At 35.2% G+C, this 14,633-nt stretch overlaps 1 protein-coding gene across 2 annotated transcripts in view; it reads left to right on the top strand.

Moving 5' to 3' along the window:
* The window catches only part of LOC108101655 (transcriptional regulator ATRX homolog), a 467,254-nt gene that overhangs the window by 313,369 nt on the left and 139,252 nt on the right, over positions 1-14,633 (top strand). For both annotated transcript variants that reach the window (XR_006245477.1, XM_043208182.1), the window contains 2 exons: positions 13,549-13,856; positions 13,911-14,032. Coding sequence is in view for 1 of the 2 variants with exons in the window: in XM_043208182.1 (XP_043064117.1) it covers positions 13,549-13,856; positions 13,911-14,032 (430 nt within the window). In the remaining variant the exon portion in view is untranslated. The remainder of the gene's footprint in view (positions 1-13,548; positions 13,857-13,910; positions 14,033-14,633) is intronic.

The following is a 14,633-nucleotide window of genomic DNA, read 5'->3' as shown; positions in this document are numbered from 1 at the left end:
CATCGAATTTCCCAATATCGACTGTAAATCTGATATGGAATCACCCGTATACTTTATGGGGTCTGAGGTGTCTTTTTCACTGGGTTGGAAACTTCTGACTGAAATTTGAATTCCCTTTTGCTCTGCAATGGTATAATGAGTTGATGAAAATGAAAACGTACAAGCTTAAAAGAAGAAGAATATAAAAAAAATCAAAAAATAACCTTTGCCAAAAAAAAAAATACATAATTTTTATCTGTACACAAAAAAATTATTACTCTTTCTTTGAAATCTACTTAATTAATTTATTTACAAGAAGGTTTAAACTAATCCAAGCAAAAAATTATTTTTACAGTATTCCTATTCGTTTCCTTAATTAAAGAACAAATTCAGGCTTCTAGTTTTATTCCATAAGCTATACCTGACAATTCGTATCGCTTATTTCTTAATTTTTTTTTTTTTAAAATTTTAACTATAAAAAATCATCTTTAACAAATTTCCCTCATCGATAATATTTTATTTCTTTTATTTTTATGTTTAATTAAATTTTTTTTTTTGACAAAGAGAATCATGTTGCTGGAATGATGCGGTGATTTAATATATAAAAAATAAACAAAATAACATTAAATAAAATAAAAAATAATAAAACTATAAATGTTAATTAAATGAAAATGTAAATATTAAAAAAAGAAGAAGTTTTAATAATCAGTGATTGTGATCGCTATTGTGTTTTTTGGGGGAAACTTTTGTGACCATCCTCGCTAGGAAAGCTCATTATTTTTACTTTTTTCATTGAGCTTCGGCCAGCAATACAGAACTTAGAAAAATCAGCTGCAATCAATCCAAAAATAATGCAAATATTAAATAAACAAAAAATGTTTTAACCGATGACGAAAATAACCAAATAAAAAGCATAATAAATAAAGATATAATAAGAAAACTTACAGTCGAATTAATTCTTGCTCATATTTGTTACGTTAAGTTGGCATGGTTTTATTAATTTTGCACTGTATTGGCAAGGTAAAACTGCTGGATTTCACACCCACATTTTTAAATACGCTAATTTTTCTTTTTCCGGTTCTTGTTCGCAACATCTCTCTTTTTATAATATGCCCATTATTGTTTACTCTTATTTATTTATCTTTTAACAGCAAAAAAAAATATATAAATTTTAATTATGTAATCTAATAATAATTATAACGTAAACTATTTCATATAAACGTGTATATCATATAAATATACCTGTCCGTAACTCAAATTCTAATTTTTTTCGTTTCACTATTTTTTTTTATAAATTTTTTTTTATATAATATAATTTTTTTCAGTTTTCAGACCACTCAGATACTGATTTTTTTTCTCGTTTCACCTTTCTTTTTTAATTTCCCAACTCTTACATATCCACTTTTAATTCCTTTTTCTCTCTGAAAACTCAGTTACTGATTTGTCTACGATTCACTATTTTTTAATTTGTTGAAAAATTTAAAAATATTCCAAAAATCATACGAAATCATATGAAATAGGTGTATATGGGTGATTCCATATCAGATTTACAGTCGATATTGGGAAATTCGATGAGATATTTTTTTTCATGCTCTTTATCGAAAACAAATCGACACGTATTTTTTTATATGGCTCAGAAATTTTTTTTGACAAAGTTATGATTTTTTGAATTTTTGATAAACTGCCTTTTTTGATGACAGTTGCGTTTTACAGCCCCAATAACTCGAAAACCGCACGTCGCAGGAAAAAAATCTATAGGAAGTAAAAATTTCATCCTTCCTTCTTCTTTGCAAAACTTTCGAGAAAAAATTTTTTTAAACAATTTTTCACCACAAAAAGTTCAAATGTTTATAACAAATTAATTTTTCTCCAACTTGGACCATTTTGATTTTTTTTTTTCACAGTAAATCCTTCAAATTCTTCTGATGAACATACTAAAATTTCAGAATGGTATCAAAAGTAGATTTCTGAGCCATATAAAAAAATACGTGTCGATTTATTTTCGATAAAGAGCATGAAAAAAATATCTCATCGAATTTCCCAATATCGACTGTTAATCTGATATGTAATCACCCATAAAGTATAGGATCTGAGGTGTCTCCTTCACTGCGTTGCAAACTTCTGAATGAAATTATAATACCCTATTGCTCTGCAAGGTAAAAAAAAATCGGAGTACTATATTATTTTATTTCCGTTATTTCTATATAGATTTTTCGATCTTTCCTTTGGCAGCTTTATGATAGAGTTATCCGATTTTGATAAAATTTAATCCGAAATTCAATAGCAGTTAGAAAACGCCATCTGGAAGGAATCAAGTCGATCTGACCGAAAACAACGGAGTAAGAATTTTTAATTTCATTCTCTCGTATGGGAGCTATCCGATATAGTCGGCCGATCCGGCTCGTTCCGACCTATAAACTGCGTGCAACAACTAGACAACTTTTGGGAAAGTTTCAGCCAAAAAGCTTTTTTACCAAGCAGCCCCATGGTACAATTATAAAAGGTAGTCTCGTCGGCAAAAGCACTCCGTTATTCATTACTCACAACAAGTGCGAGTGAGAGGAGTCTGCGTAGTAAGTGCGAGTGAAACGACAAAAAAGCTTTTTGTTAACCCTTAGATGGTGCATGGGGCTTAAATTGTTCATTTATAGTAAAATGAGTTAAAGTTTTTTATAATTTAATTTTTAAAAGTTTTGAATTTAAAATTGAACATTTTTTTGGTAATTAATACAGCTTAAAAAAATAAAGTAAAATATGGAAACGATGTGGTTTTTTCTAAAACTTCGAAATCCGTTGGCGGAGACTGAAAATTTTTCCCCGTTTTTTTGTTATTAATAATTAAAGATGTGATTTGTAGTACAAATTCGGATCTGAGTGACCGTATTTGCATGTGATGTGCCGATTATTGCAGTCGTCTGGTGGCGGATTATTGCAAATACGGTCACTCAGATCCGAATTTGTACTACAAATCGCATCTTTAATTGTTAATAACAAATAAACGGGGAAAAATTTTCAGTCTCCGCCAACGGATTTCGAAGTTTTAGAAAAAACGACATCGTTTCCATATTTTACTTTATTTTTTTAAGCTGTATTTACCGTGCACCGCACTTGTAAACAATTACCGTTTTTTTTTTTTGTTTTGATAGTTATTTCTTTGTTTAGGTTCTTAATTTTAAAATAAATGTCAATATTTAAGTACATTTTTGTAATATCTAAATTAATGTTTCTTAGCAGCTATTAATCGTTTCTCCTTTACATTTTTTGTTATACTAAAATTATCTGAAACACACTGACTAAAAAGCCGAATGATTAGGCAGCGGACGAGACTACCTTGTATAATTGTACTATGGACGAGACTACCTTGTATAATTGTACCATGAGCAGCCCTATGTACATATACCTATTATTAAGCACTGCTTGATAAGCAGTTAACATTATTGTGTATCCCTTAACCCTCTAATGCCACTTTCCACAATAACGCATGTGAAATGAGTGCCTCAAGGCACTCTTGGGGCTTAGAGGGTTAAGTTAAGTCATCCTTTATGTCCCCCTTACTCCTTTAAGAATCACCATGTAAACCCATCTATAAGTATGTACGTCTCTTGCACATACGAGAGTGTGAAATAGGCTAAGCATTAACAGAGATGATAAAATAAAGATCACTTTTGCTGCGACCACTGAAGAAACAAGACCCTGATTGTATCACTACAATTTCTGAAGTGGGATGTAGAAATGCAGATTTATTCCCAAGTAAATAAAGCCATTTATAGTTTGCGGATTTATTGATTAAACAAAATTAGGTCTTTATTAACTTAACAAAATTAGGCCTGACCTTCTGGTCTCAGCCGTATATCTTCAATGCTCTCTTATTTTGAGTTAGCATTCGTCAAACTCGGGACTGCGCCGCTACGCCGTCGGTGACGCCGGCAGCGGAGCAGTCCGCGCTCATATACATATCAGGCTGCCCAACAGAAGTTGCGCAAGCCGTTGAGTGAGAGAGTGTAATACGCTGGCATATCATAATTCGGTCGCGCATGCCAGACATGCCGACTCAGCACTTTGGCTGCCCATTGCATTCTTGTGTGGGTTAACAAACTCCGCACTTGAAATGCTGGCAACATTTGGTTTTTGGTACAGTGGGTACCCGATATGTGAGCATATTACATCTCCCTCCTTTTGAAAAATAACGTAATTTATGGAGTTATTTTGATAATTAATATGTTATATGTGTAATATGTATTATATATGTATGTTTATAAAATTAGGAATTAATATTTTTATATGTGTTTTTTTTTTCATTCATTTTTTCATTTTTTTTTTTTGTTTTGGTTAATATAGTAAATGTTGGAAAAGTTAGTGAAATCAAAATTTATGCGAATATGTCTTATTAATATATATTTTGTTTTCGTTTTTGTATTCCTATATTCCTTATAATAGGAGAGAAATATATTTTATTTTTGTAGTTAATATTTTGTTTTTTTTTTTTTTTTTTTTTTTTAGTGAATATGTAATATTATTTTTATCTTATGAATGGCCATCCTACAAAATCTATTCTATAAAAATTTTTAGTCTATCCTTATGAACTATCTGTTTTTTGTTTTTTGTATTTAAAATTGTTATATTATTATTAGGTTCTATCTTTTCTACTTTATAGGGTCCTGTATATTTAAAGTCTAGCTTATGGCCCGTTTCATTTTTTAATAAAACTTGGTCTCCTATTTTTAATTCGAAATCTAAGCTATTTTTATCGTATCTATCTTTTTGTTTTTGTTTATTAATTTCTAGCATTATTCTGGCTCTTTTATATGCCTGTTCTAATCTATATTTAGATTCCTTAGCATAGTCTTCTATATTATATAGTGGTTCTATTCTATCTATGCTATTGAAATTTTTTGGTAAGTTTGGAGTTTTCCCAAACACTAATTCGTATGGACAATAATCATGTGCCATAGAGGGGGTTGTGTTAAAGCAATATACGAAGTATTGTAGCCATACATCCCAATCTGTTTTATCAACTGAGATATATGAGCGTATGAACTCGTTAAGTGTTCTGTGGCTTCGCTCCACCGTTCCGACAGTCTGGTGATGGTGTGCAGTAGAATTTATGTTTTTGATATTTAAGTTTTTACATAAATCTTCAATTATTGAATTTTTATATTCTGTTCCCATGTCCGTAATGAACGTCTTCATTGGACCGTACTTCAGAATGAAATCTTCAAATATAGCTTTGGCTATTGTTTTTGCACTTTTATTTGGAATTGGTATTGCTACAAGGTATTTAGTTAAATCGCAAATTAGGGTGACTGCGTATTCATTCCCTTGTTCAGACTTGGGCAATGGACCGATCGTGTCCACGATTACCCTGTCGAAAGCAGTTTGTGGTGTTTCGGTAATAGTTAATGGGGTCTTTGTATGCGTGGTTATTTTCGCTTTTTGGTATTTTAGACATTTTCGTATGAACTCTTTAATATATCGAGTCATACCTTTCCAAAAGTAATGTCTTTTGACTTTGGCCAAAGTTTTGGTAATGCCAGTATGACCTCCTTGAATTGGTTCATCATGGTATGTAGACATTATAGCTTCTTTTCCTTTTTCAGAATTTATTTTGGTCTAATTATAAGCCAATCTTCTGATGGCTTGAAGTCTAATTGACAGTTATATTTTTTGATAAAATCGATTCCTAGTATTCCATCACAGGGAATAGCGAAATGTAAACTTACAATATGAAAATTGTGTGGAATTATGTATTTCGTAGTCTGTATTTCAATTGATGTTAAGCCTTTGGATTTAGTAATCTCTTGGCTTATTCCCCGTATATCTATTATGTTATTATATTGTATGTTTTGAAATATATCGGAATTTTCTTTTACTATAGAGATTTCGGCACCTGTGTCTACCAAAAAGACAAGTTCTTTTCCAGTAGCCACATGGGTGAATGAGACAAATATATTTTGGCTGAGATTAATTGTATGAACTGTTACATTTTCTACTGTTGAGTATTTAAAGGGGCTTGAGAGTTTCCCGAACTCTCATTGGCTACTCTTACATTATTTGTATTGTTGTTATTGTAGCCTCTGTTCGAGTTGCCACGGCCCCTTGAGTTTCCTCTGTAGTTGCCGCGATTATTATTATTGTTGTAGTAACTATAATTGTTACTACGACCACGGAAATTACCTCTATAATTTCCGCGTCCGCGGTATCCGCCGCGCTGTGTATAGTTATTATAGAACAGGACCGAGTTTGGTTGTCCAGTTGCTTCTGTGCAACTGTTTACGAATTTTGAAACGGCGTCATTCATAATGTTGAAATTGCCGGCTTGCATTATAAGTTTGACCTTATCAATCGTGCAGTTTTTGGTCATTGCTTTTACTGCTTGCTGTGTGGAATAACTTCTGGCCAGCTCTAGTGTTAAGCCGTCTGTTATGTACGCACTTTCTAAAGCCTTCGTCATCTGTTCAACCTCTGATGTATATTGATTGGCAGTTTTATTGCGTTGCTGTAGATTCATCAGCTTTGCTGACAATACTTCTACAGTCTCGCCCTTGACGTTACTTTTTAATTTGGCAATTACTTCATTTATTGTTGTTTCGTTTCCGATAAGATTCCTGGCTACACCCTTTAGCTTTGTCTTTATTATAGAGACAGCTAGGTTTTCGTGTTCGCCTTTTATTGAGTCTATTATATTTAATGCATCAATGAAACTAGTTAAATTTTCTGCTTTACCGTCGAAAACTGGTATAAGCTTTGATGCAGTGTTAATGAAGTCAATATTTGTTTGTGCCATTTTGATTATTATTAGGTGAACAGAACGTCCGAAAAGTAAACTTTCTGAATACTCTCTTGGATATTAATATTTTGAGGATAGACAATCAATCATTCAATGACTTGATAGGAATTTAACACTCTAGCCCTTTTTTAGATCTTATCTAGATCGTTTGCTCTGCTTAAATACTTCTTTTTTAAGCATTTATTGTGCAACTTGTATATTTTGTAAAAAAAATTTGCGCACATTATGACAACTATTATTATTAACAGTATATGCACCCAATATAGATCAATGTTGTTAGATTCTACTTTGTTAATAACGTTAGCAGTGGAGTCCACTGACTTAACATCTACAACTCCCATTTTGGGTGGATATACTACTAATTTGTAGGTATTACTAACATTTTCTGTTGAGAATTTATTTATTTTATTGTTATTCATTCATTCAATTGTATATATGTAAGTATTACTTTTCTTGATATCCCGATCTAGCTTTCTATTTGATTTAAGGGGCCATAAAAAAAAACTGATCAAAATAAAGTCAACAAAAGAAATTTTGTATTTATAACAAGAATTTAGGAATTCAAGTTTAATTAATCAAATAAATGTAATAAAATGTAGAACAAATATCTGCTGACATCGCATAAATTTCGCTTCGATATTCAGAGTGAGAAAAAATTTTTTGTGTTAGTTTTCATACAACTGATTTACAATATTTTGCTCTATATAAATCAATATCAGTTATATGTTGTTAGTATATAGCCTAACAGTGGTTAGTGTTTAGAAGTTTTACAGCTAGCACTTTCGCGCAGCCCGCTGTGGTTTTATTTTACTTAAACTAAAGGCAACTCAGGCTTTGCCATTGCCTTTGTTGCGTTTCTTCGCATCAGAGCGAAGTTTTCTTGCCGCCTCGGGTCCTGTTTCCCTGTGTTGACTTCTGTTGGCGTGCCCTGTACTCAGCTATTGTGAGGGGGCGTGGTCCATCGTTGGGACACAACTCGAGGGCCTCTTCTAGAGTTGGCGCGTCCCTTTGCACAACAGGTGCAGGTGTCTCCCACGAGGGTGCAGAGGGCGGATTGCCTTCCGTACTCATACGTTCCTACGTTGGCGTAGAAGGATTTGTCATTCCTTCCACACTTTTTTGTTTCTAACAATGTTCCTGCGTTGGTGTAGTCGGCGGTTTGCCTACCACACTTTACTTTCCTACGTTGGCGTAGAAGGATTTGTCATTCCTTCCACACATTTTCTCGTTCTGCTTCTTGTTTATTCCTCCTGGGTTTTTGTTGGTCATTTCACTGATGATTTTAATTTTTGTATGTACATATTTTTTTTATGTATATTTTTGTGTGTTGTTCGGCCCTTTGGACTCGGGCGGCGCCGGTGCTGGTCATCGCACAGGCTGATTTTTTGTTTTAATTTTTCCTTTGTATTGAATATTGTTTGTTAGCTGTTTTGGATTTGCAGCTTTTATATGTTTTTAAAAGAATTCACATCACTTTTTGTCTTTTGTCTTTTACTTTCAATGCGAAGATTGCAATTTCTATGTCACGGTCGCCATGTAAAAATGCAGATTTATTCCCAAGTAAATAAAGCCATTTATAGTTTGCGGATTTATTGATTAAACAAAATTAGGTCTTTATTAACTTAACAAAATTAGGCCTGACCTTCTGGTCTCAGCCGTATATCTTCAATGCTCTCTTATTTTGAGTTAGCATTCGTCAAACTCGGGACTGCGCAGCTACGCCGTCGGTGACGCCGGCAGCGGAGCAGTCCGCGCTCATATACATATCAGGCTGCCCAACAGAAGTTGCGCAAGCCGTTGAGTGAGAGAGTGTAATACGCTGGCATATCATAATTCGGTCGCGCATGCCAGACATGCCGACTCAGCACTTTGGCTGCCCATTGCATTCTTGTGTGGGTTAACAAACTCCGCACTTGAAATGCTGGCAACATTTGGTTTTTAGGGAACTGCTACTTTGTATTTATTTAATATATAAAGGGTACAGTGGGTACCCGATATGTGAGCATATTACAGGGATTAGTGCGAAAATTTCTTTTTCTCGCACCTAAAGCTCTGCCTACGAGTTTAAAAAGTTTATTTCAAAAGTAAAAGTACGTAGAAAAATGGAAAATATTGGCGCAGACGACTACACAGCAGCTGAGCCACGGAATTGGCTTGAAGAGCTTGGTATGGAGAGGAGCGGCAATAAGGGAACGCTCGCCGCGCGTCTTAATGGCGTGCCCCCCGAAGCCCGTGGAGTATGCCCAAAATTAGACCCCAAAGAGAACTCCGAAACTGAAGCTGGATCCGAGGAATTAGGTACAGACGACGGAATCGTCGCTGATTGCCCAAAATATCAGCACTTCTCAGAACCACGTGGATGTTCCAGAAATTTCGTCAGAATTGGAGTCGCTGAAGCGTCAGTTGGAATTGCTCCAATTGGAAAACGAGTTGCTGAAGTTGGAAGTGTCGCGGCGTCAGCCATTAAATAGTGTGACCGCCGCTTCGGACAACGAAATACCAAAGGACAACGTTGCCTCATCAAAAAAAGACAATGTTGCCACATCGGATTTCGGAAACGTCATGGAAAATACGACGCTTTCGAACAACAACTCTTTGCTAGCTATGGGCAAGGAAATGCTTCCAATCTTTGACGGCGCGGATAGCAGCAACATGCCAGTCAACACATGGATTGCACAGCTCAACGCTATAACTAAAATTTATAAGCTCAGCGACAACGTAATCCGGATGCTAGTGATGTCAAAGTTGAAGGATCGTGCCCAGGTTTGGTTGCACTCTGAGGAGAATCTGCTGACCTTGCCAGCTCCGGAGCTTCTAACTCAGCTTGCAAACGTTTTTCATTGCAAAGAAAGTAAGACAATGTCTCGCCGTAAGTTCCAAGAGCGCAAGTGGATATACACTGAAGATTTTTCGACATGCTTCAATGACAAAACACGGCTATCTTCTCACATTCGGATGGACGACGAAGAACTGATCGACAACATCATTGAAGGAATTCCGGATACTCTTGCGACAACAGGCACACATGCACTGCTTCAACTCCTCTTCGCAACTGTTGCAGGCATTTGCCAAAGTCGTTTTGCGAAAACCACCATCGTTTGGGCCTGGACGCCCCAAAGTAGCTGCTGAAAATGGACCTGGTCAGATGTTTAACAAAAGATGCTTCAACTGTAACTCCGTTGGACACTTCGCGGCCGACTGCCGCAAACCTAAGCGCGAATTCGGTGCTTGCTACGCCTGTGGAAGTCTGGAGCACCTGGTGTCCCAATGTACCGAGAAGAAAAACCCAAAAAGCAACGAATATGTAAGATCATTTAAAATTTACTCTAGTTCACAGCCTAATCAATGCTTGCTTGTAGAATGCCTGATCGATTCTGGGAGTCCAATTAGTTTTATCAAAATATCTTGCGTCGAAAGCTTGTTGAAGAGAAAAAATATAAATATTAATGGAAATATTGATAGAAATTACTTTGGCTTAAATAACAGTCCTTTAGATGTACGAGGAAAAATATCATGTTTTGTTTTGATGAATAATGAAAAATTAAATTTTGAATTACTAATTGTGGCGAACAAATCGATGGCATATAATGCTGTGTTGGGAAGAGATTTTATGAACGTATGTAAATTTAAGATTGTTAGGGAAAATGATCGCTCAAATGATAGGAAGTTTAAAATTGATCGCTCAAATGATAGACATTCGGAAAATGATCGTGCAAATTATAGTAAATCAAAAATGGATCGGTCAAATAATAAAAAGTTAAGTATTGATTGCTCAAATGATAGTAAAACTAAAAGAGATAGTATTAAGAATGATCGCGAACATGATAGAGGTTTAGAGGTTTACAACGAACGAAAGGTTTATGAAAAGTGATTATGATGACAGTATTGAAAATGATTGTGATAATTATGACTGTGTTGGAAATGTTTGCTGGACTAATGGAAATGTAAAAACAGATTGCAATGTTGAAAATTATCGGACTATGAATAGAATTGAAGATGAAAGATTAGTTGACACAAATGAGTTTGAGAAATTAGGATGTCAAAAGAGCGAGTCAGAAATATTGTCGATTGAATATCCCGATCTAGCCGAATGTAGTCAATTAAACATAAGTGATAGGAGTGATCTCAAGTTCAGAAAAAAACTGATTGACATTTTTGACAAATTTTATAAGAAAGCAAAACGTCCGGATATCCCTTTAGTTAAATGGAAAATGAAGCTGAATTTTGAAAATACGAAACCATTTAATTACCCTCCAAGACGTTTGTCATACGCAAAAAAAAGGTCAGGTTCAGAATTTGTTAGATGAATATATTAAAAACGGTATCATTCGTGTCAGTGAGTCGGAATATGCTTCACCTATAGTGCTAGTTAAGAAAAAGTCTGGAGAATTAAGAATGTGCGTAGATTATCGAACCCTTAACAAGAACATGCTTAAAGACAATTACCCCACCCCTTTAATAGACGATCTTATTGAAAAACTTTCCGAAAAAGTAATTTTTACCAAGTAAGATCTTAAAAATGGAATCTTTCATGTACATATGCACGAGGATTCAATTAAGTTTACCGCCTTTACAACTCCGATTGGACAATTTGAAAAGCTTAGAATGCCGTTAGAATCCCCTATTTTAGCTTTGTATAATCCAACAGACCCTACAGAACTTCACTGTGACGCTAGCGCCCTAGGATTCGGTTCGACTCTAATGCAAAGAAAGAAAGATAACAAGTTTCATCCGGTATTCTATTTCTCTAAACGCACGACCGATGTAGAAGCGAAATACCATAGTTTCGAACTTGAAACGCTCGCTGTGGTTTACTCCTTACAACGCTTTAGGATTTATCTTCAAGGAATAGAATTTAAAATAGTCACAGACTGTAGTGCTTTCACCCTTGCACTAAATAAGAAAGAACTTAGCCCAAGAATTGCAAGGTGGGCACTATTCCTTCAGGATTTCGAGTACAGTTTAGAGCATCGATTCGAATTCATTTGAGGAGAACCTGATTATTTGCCAAAGCAGAGACATTAAAATCAAAAGCATTTTGGAAAAGTTACAACAGACAGAACTCAAGGATTATGAAATGCGGAATGGAATAGTCTACCGAAAGAAAGATAAGGACTCTCTTTTATTTTATGTGCCAAACGAAATGGAAAGTCACGTGCTATTTAATTATCATAATCAGTTAGGACACGTTGGTATAGACAAGATGGTAGAAATTATTTCAAAAAGTTACTGGTTTCCCAAAGTTAAAGGAAAATGCAAGCAACACATTAGTAATTGCTTAAAATTATTCAGAAAAGTCTGGAAAAGAAGATGGTTTTCTGCACAACATTCCAAAGGTAACAATCCCTTTTGACGTTATACACATTGACCACTATGGTCCTCTAGATAAGAGTAGGTCCAACAAACAGTCATTATAGACGCGTTTACAAAGTTCGTCAGACTTTATCCTGCAAAAACTACAAAATCCAGAGAAGCAATATTAGCATTAAAAGACTATTTTCGATCCTATAGTAGGCCAAGATGTGTGATATCAGATCGAGGAACATGTTTTACATCCAAAGAATTTCAAGACTTTCTAGAGGAAAATGATGTTAAACATATAAAAATAGCTACCGGGTCCCCACAGGCTAATGGTCAAGTAGAGCGGGTAAATCGAAGCAGGCCAAATGATTGCGAAACTGACTGAACCAGACAAAGGATTGCACTGGGACACAGTTGAGTACACCCTTAATAATACAATGCAAAGGTCAATCAATCAACATCCAAGCCAGGTCTTGTTCGGAGTGTCTCAAAAGGGTAAGGTTATAGATAGTTTAAAAGAGAGTTTAAAAGAGTTAAATAAAAATGAAAGTAGAGATTTAGAAAAAATTAGAGAAAAGGCTGGTAAAAGTATTGAAAAGTTGCAAAAATATAATAAGGTACGGACAGACTCCAAAAGAAAAGATCCTCTTAAACATGAAATCGACGATTTAGTTATGATAAAGAATTTCGACTCTCACATAGGCGTGTCTAAGAAGCTAATTCCAAAGTTTAAAGGTCCTTATAGAGTGACTAAAGTACTGCGTAATGATAGGTATGTCTTGGAGGATGTTGAAGTCTAGACTTCCTTATAAAGGAGTCTGGGCAGTAGCAAATATGCGTCCATGGATAAACACTGTAAATAGATAAGAGATCAGGAGCTCTCCGGTCAGGACGGCCGAATTGTAGCAAGCAGCCATATTTACATATACCTATTATTAAGCACTGCTTGATAAGCAGTTAACATTATTGTGTATCCCTTAAGTTAAGTCATCCTTTATGTCCCCCTTACTCCTTTAGGAATCACCATGTAAACCCATCTATAAGTATGTACGTCTCTCTCTTGCACATACGAGAGTGTGAAATAGGCTAAGCATTAACAGAGATGATAAAATAAAGATCACTTTTGCTGCGACCACTGAAGAAACAAGACCCTGATTGTATCACTACACTTTAAAACTGAGGGAATAGTTTACATAGAAACCGACAGGAGGACAGACGGACAGATGGGCAGACGGACAGACAGACAGACGGACAGACGGACAGACGGACACACGGACAGACAGACAGACGGACAGAGGTATAATACACGGGTATAATAATACACGTCATGTTCGTATCATATCTTGATTTTACTTTATGGATTCTGAGATGTCTCCTTCATTGTCTTGAAAACTTCTGACTGAAATTATAATACCCTCTGCAAGGGTATAAAAATATAATAAAAAATTCCCTCATTTTAAAACATTTTTTATTGTTTTCAGATACAACAGCAAATCAGAATCTTCCTAGTAAGTGGATTAATGGCCAAGACTACTATAGATTGGATGGAAAAACTCCTAAAAATATTCGTCATGAAATGATAAAAAGGTTTAATAGCGAAGCAAACAAACGGGCGAGGGTTTTTTTAATATCATCCAGAGCCGGCGGACAAGGCATAAATTTAATAGGCGCGAACAGGGTAATTATTCTGGATACCTCCTGGAACCCTTCAAATGATCAGCAAAATATTTTTCGAGTATTTCGATTGGGTCAGAAGAAAAACTGTTACATTTATCGCCTGATTGCAATGGTATGGTCAAAAATAGAAAATCCTGTATGTTATAAACTCTTATATTTTCTACAGGGCACTATGGAGGAAAAGGTTTACTCCCGATCCGTCACCAAGCAAGCAATGAGCTTCAGAGTTGTAGACGAACAGCAAATAGACCGGCATTACAATATGGCAGAGCTAGCCGAACTATACACGTAAAAAAATATTATAACATAATAGTTGATAAGCCGTAGGATATTGTTTGCTCTTGTTGTTTGCTTATCGTTTTTCTATACTGGACGAAAAGTTTTATGAGTTGGAGTCGGGTCAAATCGAAAAATTTTTATATCGGTAGTTTTTTTTGAAACTGTGCGGGGTCATATTAAAAGCTTGCGTCGGCTTGCATTTTGCTTGGTATAAAATTAAACTGTACCGGACTACGAACAATGATGATTGATCAAGAGTAGAATCATGAGAATTGCCAGGGCGGCAACCTCACTTTTGACCTATGGACGACGGTTACTGGAATCAACCAGGGCAACCTTATTTTGAACAAGCAACGAGAAAATCACTTTAAACAAGAAAGGAAGCTAGCTTCGGCAAGCCGAAGCTTATATACCCTTGCAGTCATCAAATATGTCGAACAAAATGCATAAAGGTTAAACAACATCGAAGCTAAGACGATTTTTCTATTCATTTTCCATATTTTCGACTATAGATCATATGGGAGCTGTAGATCCAAAAGGGGGTCTACTGCTAACGTGGCCCTGTGCCACAAGCAACTTCAGAGCAAAAATATCAATAATATAATTGAAG

Source organism: Drosophila ficusphila, unplaced genomic scaffold (assembly GCF_018152265.1).
Source record: "Drosophila ficusphila isolate 14025-0441.05 unplaced genomic scaffold, ASM1815226v1 contig_414, whole genome shotgun sequence".
Taxonomy (NCBI): domain Eukaryota; kingdom Metazoa; phylum Arthropoda; class Insecta; order Diptera; family Drosophilidae; genus Drosophila; species Drosophila ficusphila.
This window is presented reverse-complemented; position numbering and strand designations above follow the sequence as displayed.